Source organism: Alosa sapidissima, chromosome 10, assembly GCF_018492685.1.
Source record: "Alosa sapidissima isolate fAloSap1 chromosome 10, fAloSap1.pri, whole genome shotgun sequence".
Classification (NCBI taxonomy): Eukaryota; Metazoa; Chordata; class Actinopteri; order Clupeiformes; family Clupeidae; genus Alosa; species Alosa sapidissima.
Window position 1 is genome coordinate 16001773 of NC_055966.1, and position 16970 is coordinate 16018742.

At 47.0% G+C, this 16970-nt stretch overlaps 1 protein-coding gene across 3 annotated transcripts in view; it reads right to left on the minus strand.

Annotated features, from left to right (window-relative positions):
• The window catches only part of LOC121721536 (transcription factor HIVEP3), a 79036-nt gene that overhangs the window by 9063 nt on the left and 53003 nt on the right, over nucleotides 1-16970 (minus strand). For all 3 annotated transcript variants that reach the window (XM_042108557.1, XM_042108559.1, XM_042108560.1), the window contains 2 exons: nucleotides 1545-6404; nucleotides 1204-1349 (listed from right to left, as the gene is read on the minus strand). In XM_042108557.1, coding sequence (XP_041964491.1) covers nucleotides 1204-1349; nucleotides 1545-5912 — 4514 coding nt within the window. In that variant the 5' untranslated portion in view covers nucleotides 5913-6404. The remainder of the gene's footprint in view (nucleotides 1-1203; nucleotides 1350-1544; nucleotides 6405-16970) is intronic.

The following is a 16970-nucleotide window of genomic DNA, read 5'->3' on the forward strand; positions in this document are numbered from 1 at the left end:
CAGAAGCCGTGGCCGGGAGTCAGTTTGGAAAGAAGGGAAGGAGAAGATTATGCAGCTCTAGATCAAAAACTGGCAAACAACCATGATGGAGAAGGATGGGAGGCTCAGAAAGAGAGAGGGGGAGGAGAGAAAGGCAGGAGGAAACAAATAAACAAATAAATAAACATAATGGAGAAAAACAGACTATAGGCAATATAGAAAAAGAGCGAGTGATTAAGAGAGGTATGGAGTGATAATGGGGCTGCATTCACTGGCTGGGCTTTTTGAGATGTGCTCACAAAAATGAAAATGGAGGCAAGACAAAGAGAAACAGAGAGCTGGAAACAAATCGGGCTGGCTGGAGTGGCTCTGCAGAACACACTCACAGTCCTGTATCTTTGGCTGCACGTGATAGACATTATGTACAAATGTCCCAACGACCAGTGCAGCACCAGAGCATAGTACATACAGTACATCATCACACAACATACACAATCTTTTAGGGTTTTCTTTTTCATATAATTTACACACAAAGACCCTTTAGCTCTCTGTAAAAAATGCAGGTATTGGGTAACAGAAGGCATCAGTGTTTTAAAAATGTCTCTTTTGGCAGGACAGTAGTCTTTTCAGTTGGCAACGTGGCTTGGTTTTCTCTAAGTCCTGATCAGAGGAAATATGGAGGAGAGGAGGATTTTATTCAAAAGCTGCCCACGGCCCAACGGCAGCAATTATAAACCATGGCAATTAGCTGTGTTCATAACCAAAAAAACAGGCAGGAACTGTGCGTCTCTCTGAGATAGGTTGAGTCGGATAGCAGGCTATTTTCCAGGACACACACTGAAAGAAAACTTCCATTGTAGCTGTCCCTTTGTGAAGTACACACACTAATGAGCATTATGAATTTTTTTTTTTAAAAATTCCATCAACACCCTCCTAAATTACATAGAAACAACTGAACACATGCACACACACACACACACACACACACACACACACACACACACACACACACACACACACACAGATCAAACTAACATCATGGCTTTGAGCCATGTGCTACAATACCCAATACCCAGGGGAGAAATGCAACAACTGGCAGAATACCGAATCCATGGTTTAGCGTAAGCCCACTTGAATTAATTCAAGCAAACTTGAGGTAGCTGTAACAGTAGTAGTAGTAGGAGTAGTAGTATTAATAGTATTAGTATTTTATCACAGTCTTACCCGCCCTCAAAGATGCGAATGCGGGGAAGTTCACTCTGTTTCGAGGCAGAAGGTGACTCTTCCTCACTTTTGGCCTTTGTTTCCTTATTCTCTTGAGATGGCTCTTCCTTCACTTTGACAGGCGTGCTGGGTGGAGCTGAATGTACCTACACTCGAAACAGACAAAATAAATTAACTAACAAGCAAGAAATGCTATGATGAACAAATATACTAAAGCACAGGAACATACTTGTACAAAACACACAAACCAACAAGCCCTGTTATTGAGTTTGCTAATGTGGCGTTATCGCACACCACACACACCATATCCAATTTAAAGTTTTGATACGCCCGTTGTTTACCTCTGACACTCTGGGATTTCTGTTGCTGGAAGTTACAAGCTTGCCGACAGATGGTGGCGGTGCCATTGCCATGGTGTAGGTCTCAAGACTGTGCTTCTGCTTGGAGTGAAGTAGAGACATCACCATCTTGGTGGACAGGCCTGGCAGATTGGGGTTATGCAAGCTAATAGACCAGGAGGAGTACACAGATGTTTGTGGATCCTGCTGTGTGGTCGGGTTGGGCTTAATGTAGTTCAAGTAGCACCAGCTTACTGAGGTGGTGGTGTGGAGGCTAGGATAGGTGGGCTGTTTGGACCTCGCTACACCTTCAATCCAATGTGTCTTTCCATGACCCTCATCTTCCCTTTCCTCTTTCTTGAGGGTATCCATGTTTACCCGGGATGACTCCTGCCTGGTTGCTCCAGCTGCCTTCTCTCGTTCTTTCATTTCAACTTTTCCCCCACCCTCTTGTGTCATTTCTCCCACTACTCTTGATTTCTCTTTTGCCTGCTCCATTTTGAGGTGTCGGACAGGATCTACCTTCTTCTCTGGCTCAGTTGCATCTTTACTCCTGCCCTTATCTTCTTCTTCTTCCTCCTCATCTTCCTCCTCATACTCCTCTTCCTCCTTCACCCTTTTTTGCTGCCGCTGGGCTTCAGAGCTAAGCTCAAGACTTCCCGCTGGGGAGAGCATACGCTTGCTTCCGCCAGCTCCCAATGGACCCTCATCTGACCCTGCTCCCACACTATACTCAAGAGACATGGGTAGGCAGGTCTTAAAATGTGGGCTGGGGATCTTCAGGTAAGATCTCTGCAGCTTACTCTCCTCCAGCTGTCCCATGATGACCATGGCTGTGCAGCAGATTGGCTCTTGAGACCGGGTTGTGACCAAAATCTGGGAGAGGGTGGTGTACATGGCACTGGCATAGGTAGGAATGTGCGTCTGAAGGCGGACGGGAACCACTAACGACACCACAGGCGTGAACTGTTCCAGACAAGGGGCTATGATGGGTCGAGGATGAGGGTGGGAAGGCATGAGTTGCTGGTTGGCTGTTCCAGAGCTCAGGACACTAGAAGATGGCTGTGGGTTTCTATAAGGGAGCTCTGCTGGCACCTGAATGGTCAGACCACCTGGCATGGGGAAGTAAACTGCCTGGGTGATGTCACTCTGGCCATGCAGAGGTAGTAGAGACTGCAGAGGCTGGAGGGGGAATCCAAGGCGTTCTGTGATGTTCAGCTGTGTTGGGTGGAACTGAGGGGAAGGTGCCTGAAGGAAAGCCCGGTGAAGAAACTGGGTAGACAAGACGTCAGATATCGCTGTGGTCACAGGCAAGAACCTTGCCAAATGCCTGGGAGTAAAGGCCTCAGGCCCAACTGGATGAAAGGGTAAAGGAGTCTGTGGAATGGGCAGAAGTGGTGGCTGAAACAGCTGCAGGGTCTTCCCTATGGACTCTGAGCTCAGCCTAGATGAAGTGCTAATGTTAGTCATACTATAGTCCTCAGGTGCAAAAGTTGGTGGGCTGGGGTAGGATCGGTAAACTTTGGGACTGCTCAGTTTGACAAGCTGCCCTGTAGAGATATCCTCCTGATCGGGCTCCCCGAGAGTAGCGTGCTTCACCAGGAGGCATTTCCGCCTCTCTTTCCAGGAGGCTGAACTCTGTTGAGGTGACAAGGAGCCGTAGTCAAAAGACTTGCTCCTGGACTCCACTATTTGAGACGGGTGCGGTGGACTGGCAGGGGTCTGTTCTGAGGCTGATCGCCGCATCTCCCTATGAGAGTAATGGTGCTGATGATGCCCTGAAGGTACAGTCAACATATGAGAACCATGTGAGCCCTTCGCCATCTGCATTTCTGATTCAGGCTTGCTTGAATCCTCAAAAGAGGCAGAACGACTAGAGGTGTGAGAGACGCTGCTCTCCTGACTTGGGCTGCGGGATAGGGAGACCGACTCGAAGCTGGACTCCCCCGAGGACTGGGAGGCTTCAGCTAAGCGCAGGCGTTTCTTCTTTGGTGGTAGCTTCTCGGCGGGGAGCTGAGCCAGACTCTGGCTACGTTGAGGCCACTGGAACTCCTCTACCTTCTCTGGCTCCTTGGAGGATGATGGAACAACTGGTGGAGAGGATAACACCATGTCTGTGTCTGGCTCCTCGGTGACCAGGATTTCTGGCACTTGAATGTTAGACTGACGGACCAGCCGGGATGCAATGGGAGACGATTTTGGCTGTTGCTCTGTTTGCTGAAGTTGTTCTTCAAACTCTGTCTCCTGGCTCTCCATGGACATGCTCTCTTGCTTTTCGAAAGAGCTTGTATGTTGGATCACAGAGATTTCTTTCCAGGTGGTTTTCCGTTCTTGTTCAGCTTCACAGATGACACCTATAGGGAAGTCTGTATGTTTCTCTACCCCAGGTAAAGATTTCATGGCTTCGTGGCTGAAAGTAACTGCTGCTGGTCCTGGACTTGGGGGGTCCTCCTCCAGACTTTCCTCTTTTCTCCTTTTCCGCATAGCCATCGCCAGGGCCCTGAACTTGTTTTGCATCATCTGCGGCCTATCTTCACGGAAAGCAATGGCCTCCTTCCCTTTTGGCAGTTCCTGGGAAAGTCGCCCCACGCACAGATCTCTGTGAGCCTCGTAACTTTCCTGCTCCTTCCAGGAAGTACCGCAGGCCTCGCAATCGTAGATGATAAGGCCCTTGAACTGCCGCAGTCCCATTACTGCATCCTTAGCGACGGATGTGGAGACTCCAGACTCTGTGGGAATAAGCTCTCCCCCAAGGGGGACCTCAATGGCTGGCTGACGTCGTAACATTCGGTGGTGGTGGCCAACCCGCATTTCCCGACCCTGTTGTTCATCGAACGACTGGCAGAGACGGAAGCCACAGGACGAAGTGCTTGCAGGGTCTTCCTGGCCAGCTGGTGAGGGCATGGAGTGACTTCTCAGGAAGACTGAGCTTAAGCCCTGACTGGAGAGGAATTCCGAATCTGATGACATGGGAGAGAGCATTTCGCTAGAGTAAACACCATGCGATGAATGTCCACTGATGGTGCCAGCATCACTGATCTCCTTGGGGGATGAGAACTTGGGGAACTCAATGCTGTCCCTCCTGGATACGGAGGAACGTCTCGGTTTGACACTATCAATTTCACTTGTGTCGACTACTGCCTCATTGATGGTGATGAGTTTGGTGATGTGCTCTATGACCTTTGGCACGGTGAAGGGGATTGTTTTCTCTTCAGGTCCCGATGGCAGAGAGGAGGAGACAGAGGATGACTGTGGGGGCTGCTGCTGTGGGCTCCGTGGCTGCTGGCCAAGTCTCCCGTATTTACCCAGAATAATTTCTGCGTAGCTTTTGGCATTGGCATTGGGAGAGCTGACCTGAGAGAGGTCGGAGCTTCCTGAGAGAGAGGAGTAGTATCCAGACTCTGTGCTGCCTTTGCTTCCTGGACCAAGTGAGGACGTGTGTTCATCGGGCAAAGCTTTGGGCAGGCGGTTCCTCTCACTCAGCCGCATTGCCAGTCTCTGCTTAACGGCCTCGGGCCTGAGGCTGTCCTCCGAGAATGACAGTTCAACGTGGCTACTTTTCTTAAGAGTTGGCCTGTCCTGGGAGGTGGATGGATGGTGACGACCGGTTTCGTCCTCTGAGTCAGTGCTCTCTCCTTCCGTAGGGTCCCCCTGCTCGTCTCCCCCAGCTCCTCCTTCTGGACCACTCACGCCGTGATCATCGCGACTGGACACTGAGCCCACTTTAATCCGGTGGGCGTGGGACTTGCGGTGCTTGTACAGGTTGCTTTTGGTTTTGAACGAGAAGCCACAGGGGACACAAGGGTAAGGTCGCTCCCCTGTGTGGGAGCGGATGTGTTTCTGTAGAACGCTGGGCTTGGCACATGGACGGCCACAGTAAGTGCAAACGTACTTCCCTGGCTTCTGAGGCTTTCGCTCCCGCCTGGAGGGGGCACCCCCTTCCTGCCCCTCTTGCCCCTGCTGAGATGAGGCCCCCTGAGAGGGTTGCACCGGGTTGGATGATGATGATACTGTGGATGATGAGGTGACAGAGGAAGGGGCTCTGAAGCTGCTACTTGAGGGACCGGGAACATTTTGAAGCTGCCAAGATGCTGTCCCTGCCTCGGACACCTGGTTGCGCTGCTGCTGTTGCTGTTGCTGCTGGTGCAGTCCTTGGAGCATGTCACTCCGTTTTGGTTGACGGTGCTGGCGACGAACAAAGTATCCATGTACTGATCTGGATGCAGCCCTCTGCTGTGACTTGAGGTGGGGTGAGTGAGGCAAACTGGCTAAAAGCTGCGGCTCGGAGAGATGAGGATGCTGCTGTTGCTGCTGTGATGGCTGCCCTCCCGACTGCTCCCCTTCGGTCAGGCGGCTATGCTCAGCCTCCATAGAGTGGGGAGGAGGCCTCACGTAAACTACACTAATGCTACTCCGAGAGCCAGGTTGTCTTGCCACATTGACTCAGTGACAAGACCAGTGGGATCCACCTGACCACAGAGACATTGGCAGAGAGTCTAAAGGCTTTAAGTTGTGCCTCCTTTTGTGTTCAGTGATATGTTACAAGGCAGTCCAGCCCTTCATTGATTGAGTGTAATTCCGTTGTGATCCAAAAGTCATTTAAGTTGAATGACAAGGACATCATTAAAAGTACCCCGAGTGTCACTGTAGTCATGCAGGTGAAGTACTGAGTCACTTCCTGTCCATTCAGCCTGCTTCAGTGATGAATACATCTTAAGTCTGGACACAGGTCTTTCTTGAGTCTGACTAAAAGCATACAGTTATGCCTTGGCAAACGGATTGATGAGCCGATGTGATCCTCCAACACCTCTGTATTCTTTTTCTCTCACACTCAGTTCTTCAAAGATCAATACTCTGCAGGCTCTGTGAAACAAAGAGAAAGAAAAACATTAAGAAATTATGTCATCTAGAAGGTATGCAGAAAGCACAGAGCTCTGTCAAAACAATACAATTTCATATAAAGAACTACCTGAAATTGTAATGTTTGCACTACTCAACCTGCAGAATTGAGTGCTACATAAGATAATTTAAACATGTGCCTAAACATTTTCATCATTTAGTCAGAGGAGACTGCTATTTTCTTTAAAAACATATTCCTTTTTAGTGAGACCACAAAAGCAAAGAGCTCATTGACTGCTCGACTGAGTGAGCATGACGCATATTTTCCACACAGGGCAATAAAGTGTTCCATCAGCCTCTGAAGAGTGAGAATAGCACCCTTGAGGGAGTGAAGAGGTGAAGTGTCCACACTGAAACACTTAAAAGTGTCGACACAGCAACTATTCTCCGCCGAGCCTCGGAGAGATTGGAAAGAAGCATCATGGCCCATCACCAAAACCTAACTGTCCCCAAAGCTTAGAAAAAGGTCATGGTTCCAGTTACCATTAGCACTGTAATCTTGGCAGTGTGACGTGTCTGTTTTATGGCAGCACAGATCCTTGACTAATCAGGTAATTAACAATTTCCAGACTGAAGTCCTCTTTGAACACATTTGAGGTGATTACTGAATTTGTCCATAAGTGGCACCATTAGTCATCCCTGGATTGGTCTCAAACAGAAACTAAAGCTATGACAGACTTCAAATATAATGCATATACTGTATCATGCATAAAGATACCTGAAGATAATAGGTTTGATTAAATAGCTGTAAAATGTGGTTCAACATATTCAACTATGTTTCAGATTTATTATTCTCAAATAAAGCTTTTAAAATATGTCTCAAAACAAGTTTACTAACTTAAACTAAAACACACTCTGAAATACAGTGTGATTCAAACCGTGAAATACACATCAGAATACATTACATTACATACCAACACATGCGTTATACAGTACATTTTTATTATGGAAGAGCCAAGCAGTGTGTGTGTGTGTATGTGTGTGTGTGTGTGTGTGTGTGTGTGTGTGTGTGTGTGTGTGTGTGTGTGTGTGTGGTGTGTGTGGTGTGTGTGGTGTGTGTGTGTGTGTGTGTGTGTGAGTGTGTGCGTGTGTGTGCGGGTGTGTGAAATCAGTTCTCTCCCAACTGAAATCAGGTCATGACAGCCCAACTGAAATCAGCCCAAATGAAATCAGCCTAACTGAAATCAGGTGGGAGAGAGTACTGTAACCTCCGTTCTCCCTCCTGAAAACCAAGCCTGCTTATAGTTACCAGCCGGTCTGTGCACACTCTCTGCCTCTTTACCCCTCACAAGGCAGTCAACACAGTCCAGGGCCAGCAGTGTCCAGAGACAAACATGACACATTTGAAACGCTACTCATGTTTCATTACATCACAGCAGGACAAATACAGTTTTTGACTGTAATTCAATGTTAGACTGGAGATAATAATATGTCAACTCCTTCCATTGCAGACTTGCTGCCAGTTGCCTATGAACAATACAAATTGCAGACTTCCAGTAACCGGGTTTGTGGCAGGTTTAGCCACTAGGGGGTGGAATGACTTGGAACTTGGTGATGCCCTTCTCCTGACCACAGGCATGTTATCATATGAGGAACTACTGCCTGGGGTTTCTCAACCAACCACTACCACAGAAAACACCGTACAGTACTGTTTGCTTTTTAAACAATGAAATGTGATTTCAGTGGGTACGTCACTAAATTTGCACATATGGAGGGATTGTGGAACCAATTCACGCAGATTCAGATACCAAGAGCATGTGGGCCTGCTCCTGTGCTGTGGATGTTTTCATCTATCCTACGGTCATTGATGCTGCCATTCTCAGGCACGAAATCTGCTTTAGAGCTTTAAGTGTAATATCTCCATTGTCTTTGAAAAGCACTGGGCGTTGTAATATCCAATGATTTCATGAAAGTACCTAACGCTGACGTTATCTAGTAAGGGAGGGGGGGGGGGGTGTTATGGACTCTATGTGACAAGGGTTGAATAAAGGAGATTTTAACACCCTTCTCTTTCCCACCATTTGCCTCCCCTCTTTCACAAACCTGCAGCAAGTTAAAGAGCCCCATTCACACCAACACTCCCAGTGGAGTAGGGTTTTTTTTTTCTATTTTTTTTTTAATAACAGATTCCTCACTCTGCTGTTCCCTACTCTTTCTCAAGGTAACACAGCGAAACAGACTGTGTGAAACAGAGAGAGAGAGAGAGAGAGAGAGAGAGACAGAGAGAAAGAGAGAGGGAGAAAGAGCACAAGAGAGAGAGAGAAAGAGAGAGAGAGAGAGAGAGAGAGAGAGAGAGAGAGAGAGAGAGAGAGAGAGAGAGAGCTCCAATCTCCCTCTGAGTGTGGTAAATTATTCAGTGCTCTGGGAGAGTACATAAACAGACAGACCGGGCTGAGAACTGTCTGTGGCGGAGCTGAGCGTGGATGTGCACGGCTGCTGGAGACAGGTTTATTTTTAATGAGGTGTCTTTTTCATCGGCCATATGTTTATAACAAACACTAAAACAAAAACTCAAACTCCTCATTATTCAGTGCTCACACTCATGCAGATGGAATTAGAGAGTGGGTGCATTTGTGTACACTACAGTGCAGAGCAGAGAAAATTATCCAACCACCCATCAATCAAAAGATCAACAGACAGGCAGACAGACAAAGAGGGAGAGAGTAATATGGCATAATATGGATGGATGGATGGATGGATGGCACCATGTACTCATTCACTTGTGTCTAGCAACATCTGGTACAGGTTGCAATGGGAGCAGAGATTTAACAATGTCCTGCTAACCCAAGATCTCATCTGATTACACCATCAAGATGTTCAGGAGGATGCAGTAACCGCAAATAACATATGAAACAGTAACCTATTTTTGCCTGTCCCCTATTTTCACCCCCTTTATGTGTATGAGCGACTTACTGTAATATTTATTTATATACAAACCAAGACCGCGGCTTCCTAAAGAAATGCCAGCTCCCATTCCAAAAGGGTATTTAACTACCCAGGATAACAGTGGTGTAAACCGAATGGAGCTACTAATGGATCTTTTTATTTCGCAACGAGAATTCTCTGTCTAACGTTAATTTGTCTTGAGTCTAAATGATTAAATGTCAATGTAATGGTGCTGATTACCTCGTGAAGTTAAGGTCTCTGGAGGATAAAAAAATGAGTCTGAATTTGGCTTTCAATTCACCACCACATGTAATGTCCCTCATAGCACTTTGATGGATAGAGTGAGTGGGTGGAAATAGGTAACAGGACAACAGTACCAAAACCAAATGATGTACACAAGATAGGAGAAGCTCAATTCTCCAACAGACAAATTATCAAACAAATTTGAAAATGACAAACATAAATCAGGCTAAGCAAACCAGAACTAGCATCCAACTTCACACTAAGAAAAACACAAGGTGTTATTATGAAGGCCAATTCTATCTGGCTAAACTATCCGCCAAAACCACTCCGAATGACCAATTGGTCATGCATTAAATGTGATAAATCAGAATCATTCCCAAATTACATTACCCAGACCTATAATTATAGTATTCAATATCTAGGTGACAAAAAAAAAGACAAAAGTAAAATGTTGATGATGAGGCGTATCAGAGACCTGCATCGTTCGTCACACTGCATTTCTACCTCTTCCAGCTCTTTTTTTGGTTTGGAATGTTCTCTGGGATTGTGGGAATTGGAGTCTGGTCATTAGTCTCCACCTGGCTCCCTGCAGCACCAGTCAGGGGGATTTAGACCCAGCCAATGGCAAAAGAGCACCAGCGTCATATATCAGAGTGTTAGACTTTTACAGCAGACCCAGGATGCACAGAGGAGAGGAGAGAATAGAGGAGAGAATAGAGGAGAGGAGAGGAGAGGAGAGGAGAGAATAGAGGAGAGGAGAGTAGAGAATAGAGGAGAGGAGAGGAGAGGAGAGAATAGAGGAGAGAATAGAGGAGAGAATAGAGGAGAGGAGAGGAGAGAATAGAGGAGAGGAGATGAGAGGAGAGAATAGAGGAGAGGAGAGAATAGAGGAGAGGAGAGGAGAGGAGAGGAGAGGAGAGGAGAGGAGAGGAGAGAATAGAGGAGAGGAGAGGAGAGAATAGAGGAGAGGAGAGTAGAGAATAGAGGAGAGGAGATGAGAGAATAGAGGAGAGAATAGAGGAGAGGAGAATAGAGGAGAGAATAGAGGAGAGGAGAGGAGAGGAGAGGAGAGAATAGAGGAGAGGAGAGGAGATGAAAGGAGAGGAGAGGAGAGGAGATGAGAGGAGAGAATAGAGGAGAGGAGAGGAGAGAATAGAGGAGAGGAGATGAGAGGAGAGAATAGAGGAGAGGAGAGGAGAGAATAGAGGAGAGGAGATGAGAGGAGAGGAGAGGAGAGGAGAGGAGAGGAGAGAATAGAGGAGAGGAGAGGAGAGGAGAGGAGAGAATAGAGGAGAGGAGAGTAGAGAATAGAGGAGAGGAGAGGAGAGAATAGAGGAGAGAATAGAGGAGAGGAGAGGAGAGGAGAGGAGAGGAGAGAATAGAGGAGAGGAGAGTAGAGAATAGAGGAGAGGAGAGGAGAGGAGAGGAGAGGAGAGAATAGAGGAGAGGAGAGTAGAGAATAGAGGAGAGGAGAGGAGAGAATAGAGGAGAGAATAGAGGAGAGGAGAGGAGAGGAGAGGAGAGGAGAGAATAGAGGAGAGGAGAGTAGAGAATAGAGGAGAGGAGAGGAGAGGAGAGAATAGAGGAGAGAATAGAGGAGAGAATAGAGGAGAGGAGATGAGAGGAGAGAATAGAGGAGAGGAGAGGAGATGAGAGGAGAGAATAGAGGAGAGGAGAGGAGAGGAGAGGAGAGAATAGAGGAGAGGAGAGTAGAGAATAGAGGAGAGGAGATGAGAGAATAGAGGAGAGAATAGAGGAGAGGAGAGGAGAGGAGAGGAGAGGAGAGAATAGAGGAGAGGAGAGGAGAGGAGATGAAAGGAGAGGAGAGGAGAGAAGAGGAGAGGAGATGAGAGAATAGAGGAGAGGAGAGGAGAGAAGAGGAGAGGAGAGAATAGAGGAGAGGAGAGGAGAGAAGAGGAGAGAAGAGAATAGAGGAGAGGAGAGGAGAGAATAGAGGAGAGGAGATGAGAGGAGAGAATAGAGGAGAGGAGAGGAGATGAGAGGAGAGAATAGAGGAGAGGAGAGGAGAGGAGAGGAGAGAATAGAGGAGAGGAGAGTAGAGAATAGAGGAGAGGAGATGAGAGAATAGAGGAGAGAATAGAGGAGAGGAGAGGAGAGGAGAGGAGAGGAGAGAATAGAGGAGAGGAGAGGAGAGGAGATGAAAGGAGAGGAGAGGAGAGAAGAGGAGAGGAGATGAGAGAATAGAGGAGAGGAGAGGAGAGAAGAGGAGAGGAGAGAATAGAGGAGAGGAGAGGAGAGAAGAGGAGAGGAGAGAATAGAGGAGAGGAGAGGAGAGAAGAGGAGAGAAGAGAATAGATGTGAGAAGAGAAGAGGAAAGAATAGAGAGAATAGATGAGAGGAGAGGAAAGAATAGAGGACAGAATAGATGAGAGAGAAGAGAAGAGAGAATAGAGAAGAAGACAATAGATGAGAGGAAAAAAGAGGAGAGGAAAGCAGAGGAGAGAAGAGAATAGAGGAGAGAGGAGAGGAGATTAGAAAAGAGGAGAAAGGAGAGGAAAGAAGAGTAGAGCAGAGGAGAGAAGAGAATAGAGGAGAGAATAGAGAAGAGGAGAGAAGAGGATAAAGTAGAGGAAAGAAGAGGAAAGCAGATAAGAATAGAGGAGAGGAGAGAATAGAGGAGAGGAGAGGAGAGAATAGAGGAGAGGAGAGTAGAGAATAGAGGAGAGGAGAGTAGAGAATAGAGGAGAGGAGAGTAGAGAATAGAGGAGAGGAGAGTAGAGAATAGAGGAGAGGAGATGAGAGGAGAGGAGAGAATAGAGGAGAGGAGAGGAGAGGAGAGTAGAGAATAGAGGAGAGGAGAGGAGAGGAGAGGAGAGTAGAGAATAGAGGAGAGGAGAGTAGAGGAGAGGAGAGAATAGAGGAGAGGAGAGGAGAGGAGAGTAGAGAATAGAGGAGAGGAGAGTAGAGAATAGAGGAGAGAATAGAGGAGAGGAGAGGAGAGGAGAGGAGAGGAGAGAATAGAGGAGAGGAGAGGAGAGGAGAGGAGAGTAGAGAATAGAGGAGAGGAGAGTAGAGGAGAGGAGAGAATAGAGGAGAGGAGAGTAGAGAATAGAGGAGAGGAGAGTAGAGAATAGAGGAGAGAATAGAGGAGAGGAGAGGAGAGGAGAGGAGAGAATAGAGGAGAGGAGAGTAGAGAATAGAGGAGAGGAGAGGAGAGGAGAGGAGATGAAAGGAGAGGAGAGGAGAGGAGAGAATAGAGGAGAGGAGATGAAAGGAGAGCAGAGGAGAAAAGGAAGAGAGTAGAGAAAGCAGTGAGGAAAAGAGAATTTGGGGTGACGGGAGGGAGTGAGGGTGAGTGGAATGATGGCTCGCTCTCAGTCTCCTGGCTCTACACGCGCCCAGAGACTGACAAGAGAAATGCTCTGAGGAAACACACTGAAGAAAATTCACTTAGGAAAAAGTGAGAGAAACCATATGAAGGCTTTTAAAAAATATCACTTTTTCCACTGCCATAACAATCAGACACACTATGGAAAAGTATAACGTCACTGGCATAAATGCGCAAAAAAGAGGGGAAGAGAGAAAGAGAGAGAGAGCGAGAGAGTGTCAGGCAGAGGAAGAGAGACAGGGAATGGAAAGATGAAGTTAAAAAGGCCTTGGCTTCCGTCCTGGAAGCAGACGCCTGTACATATATTAGCGATCAGTGCAAGAGGGCTTAATGATCTCTGTCACGGGCCTGACGCCGCCCTTAAACACACCGATTAAACGGCTTTAAGATGGGGGAGAGCACTTAGTGAATTATTCATGGAGGCTACACTTGCAGAGCGGAGGAGGGAAGCCCGCACCACACTGACAGGGCTTTTCAGTACAGCTGGGTCTACTCAGGGTGTCCTCTAACACACACACACACACACACACACCCACACACACACATTCATCAACAGACAAATGAACATACAGACACACGGACACACTGTACATACTAAAACACATCCATTCTCTCCCTCTCTCTCTCTCTCACACAAACACACACACTCACACTCACACTCACGTAAACAATGTCAGCAGAAAACACACCTGCACTGACTCACATTAAAAGTTTCCAGTGGTGCTGCTGCCGCTGCTATTCAATGCCAGTGATGCATGCAACCAGTCCTTCTGTAGTGCTCCACAGGACAAACGACAACAGCAGCAATCGAGACCGAGAGTACATCACACACCCTCAGACACACCCTCTCACAACAGACCTGCGACAGTATGCATGCGTTGCATAACCATTACACAGACCTTTGAAAAAAAACATTTGCCTTTATGTTCAGGAAAAACTATAAATACGCAACACACAACGATACATCAAACCCTCCGCAGACCATCAATCTATATCACCGGGTGTGTTTCGCTGTTGTATATCATGATGTATTGTGTTGAAATGAGTCATGTGCATCTGGTTTAAAGTACAGGACTATAAATCCTTCTGTAATCAACAGCAGATTGAAGTGGTACACTCATACTGTAAGACTAAGAAGGCAAAAGGATATGTTTAGGCTGCACCTGTGTGTCTGTGTGTGTGTGTGAGTGTGTGTGTGTGTGTGTGTGTCTGTGTGTCTGTGTGTGTGTGTGTGTGGTGGAAAGACCGAGGGGGTGCAAAGTCAGCAGGAAAAACAAATGATGTTCTGGGCATCTGGGAAAACTAGGGGAAGCTCTCTTTCTTTCCCTTATTTGGTTTCCTCTCTTTCATTCTCTCTCTATCCCTTTCTTAGCTCCCTCCCTTCCTCTCCTTGTTAAGCATAATCACTGTCATTCAGATGAACCACAATAATCAACATAGAGGTAAGTAAATCACATATTCCACTATAATAGCAACACCATCACCTACTTAGTAACATAAAAGGTGCAATGTTTTGATGCTAATCTTTCAGGTAGGCCATGAACAGTTATAACGTTTCTGGACAGTACTTTTAGTGGGCTACTGTATTGTCTTTGGAACGAAACATGGCAACTGTAGAATGCATAGCGAGTGCTTTAACAAGGTTTGGTTGGCACATGTGGGGACATGTGGCGGAGGCATGAGTCACAATGTGGCACAGCGAAAGAAAAACAAAAACGCCTTTTCAACGTGTATATTCCTGCTATGATTAGGCAACATTCTTGTGAGAACTGAAAGTATTTGAGCAAACTGAAGGCTAATTTGGTATCAACTGCAAGGGCATGAAGAGACAACAAACCACACACACACACACACACACACACACACACACACACACACACACACACACACACACACACACACACAACATACTCTGGGGGCATATGAGGTGACGGCTGTGAGACTGGGGAAGTTGGCAAGTGCCAACTCAAGGGGCACAGATCAAAGCAAGGGCTTTACTTCGCCGGTTCCAAAGCCCCAGTGCTACCTGCTTTACTTAGGCTGCTCTTTTACCCCTCGCCCAGACCGAGTCCTGGAGCTAGAACAGAGGGGCAACAAAGTAACCAGAAACACAACTCTCACTGTACACAGCCACTGACATACAGGCTATGTTTACAATGCAGCTACGATGATGATGACAGTGGATTATCTACACTCTACAAGAATACAATGGCAAATATAATGTAATGGCAATGTCAAAAGAATTACTTTCACCTTAAGCACAGGCAATCAACAAAAATAAGATTTTACTCACAACCCCCCAGCACTAGGCTTGGCTGCCACAGCTCAGTTTGTCAGGTTTTGGAGTGTGTACCTCTTGCTGCGGGCCAAGCTCAATATTCTGCTCTCTGCTTGCTACTCCCACCCTGGTATAAATACCCTGCTTTTCAATCCGAGTCCGTGTCACGTTTCGGGAGGTTTCCAGGTGAACTGATCCTTGTAATGTGATGGGAGAACATGTTGTGCGGAGGTCACTATGGAACAAGAGCAGTGTCACTGCTGAAAACGAGGGCATATGGACACCGGGTGGCGGGGACAAATAGCCATGGCCCAAATCATGCCCTTTTCCCTAGGTGAAGTGGCCTACTTTACACATCCACTCAAATTTCTGGTGATGCTGTGTTACCCTTAGATTACTGATCTGGAGTTACTGCTATTATTAGGAATTACTGTTGATTCACAGAAACCTATTTTCATTAGTCAGACTGATCATTTCTGATGACAAAAATTGTATCTGTGACTAGAAAAAGACAGCATTGACAGGGGTAGTATGCACAGTTGATAGAAAACCACCACAGCCCAAGGAAACAATTCACCATAACAGAGAGTCTTCCAGGATAATTAAATGAGAAAGCCAAACTGCCGCATGATAGAAACATCGACTTAAAAGAGTGCACCTGGAGCAGAAACAACCCCCCTGGAACATTCCGGCACTGTCTCTCTCTTCCCTCTTGCCAGGCGCTTGTGGCAGCCTGGCACTGGTTCCCATGGCAACAGTCCACAGTGGCGGCAGATGGAGGGTGAGCCGGAGGTCTAATTCGGTCCTCCCAGCATCCTCTCCGGGCGCGGGGCTCATGTCGCGAGGAGGAAGTGAGGGGAACAGGCTGACCTCCGCACGTGGGCCGCACGCCTCACAACCCACAGGGCCGCTACCTGCCGGTTTCCTCTCCGCTCGTGCCAGCGCTGACGCTGTCGCCTTCACAGTTGCCACGCAAGGCACAGCACAGCACATCAGATGCATAAACATCAACAGACTAACTGAATCTCTGAGGCATCTCAACAGAACCTCCAGCACTTCTAACACAAAGATAAGCCCAAACTCAACAGCCTCACTCAACTCAACAAAGCATACCATTTTGAAAGCAAAGATGAACCCCTGTTGTCAAATTAACCCCAGTTAAGCCTGTTGTCAAATGGAAATTTGCACAATCTTTGTGCACGTATAGTGCCAACATTACAACTCCCCACACGACATACATGTAAATACAGTACTTTCACCACAGAAAAGGCTCAGTACATGAGCACAAATCACAAAAGCTAAATCTCACAGTCTCACTCTGGGCTCAGTACACTCTCAGCAGCTGTTTCCTGAAGCTCAAGTGAAGTGGACACCAAATTCAGTATGCATCCTCATGCAGAGATGCTCAATGCTTCTCCAACACACAAAAGAAACCCAGAGCATTGAGCCATGCTAAAGCTCTACACATACAGTAGTAGTGTAGTGTACATGGACAGCAGTGTAGGGTAGTGGCTAAGGAGCTGGCCTAGCATGCAGTGGCCAGACAAGTTGTATGTTTGTTTCCTGGCCGCCATTGCTGTGCCCTTGAGCAAGGCACTTAACCCTAAGTTTCTCCGATGAGACTGGCCCAGTAATAATTGATGTCTGCAAGTTGCTTTTGAATAAAAGTGTCAGCCAAATAAATCAATAATACTATAAAAAAATATTAAGAAAAGAGTCAAAGTTCCGGCACTCCCAACAAACACACAAGTCATACACACACACACACACACAC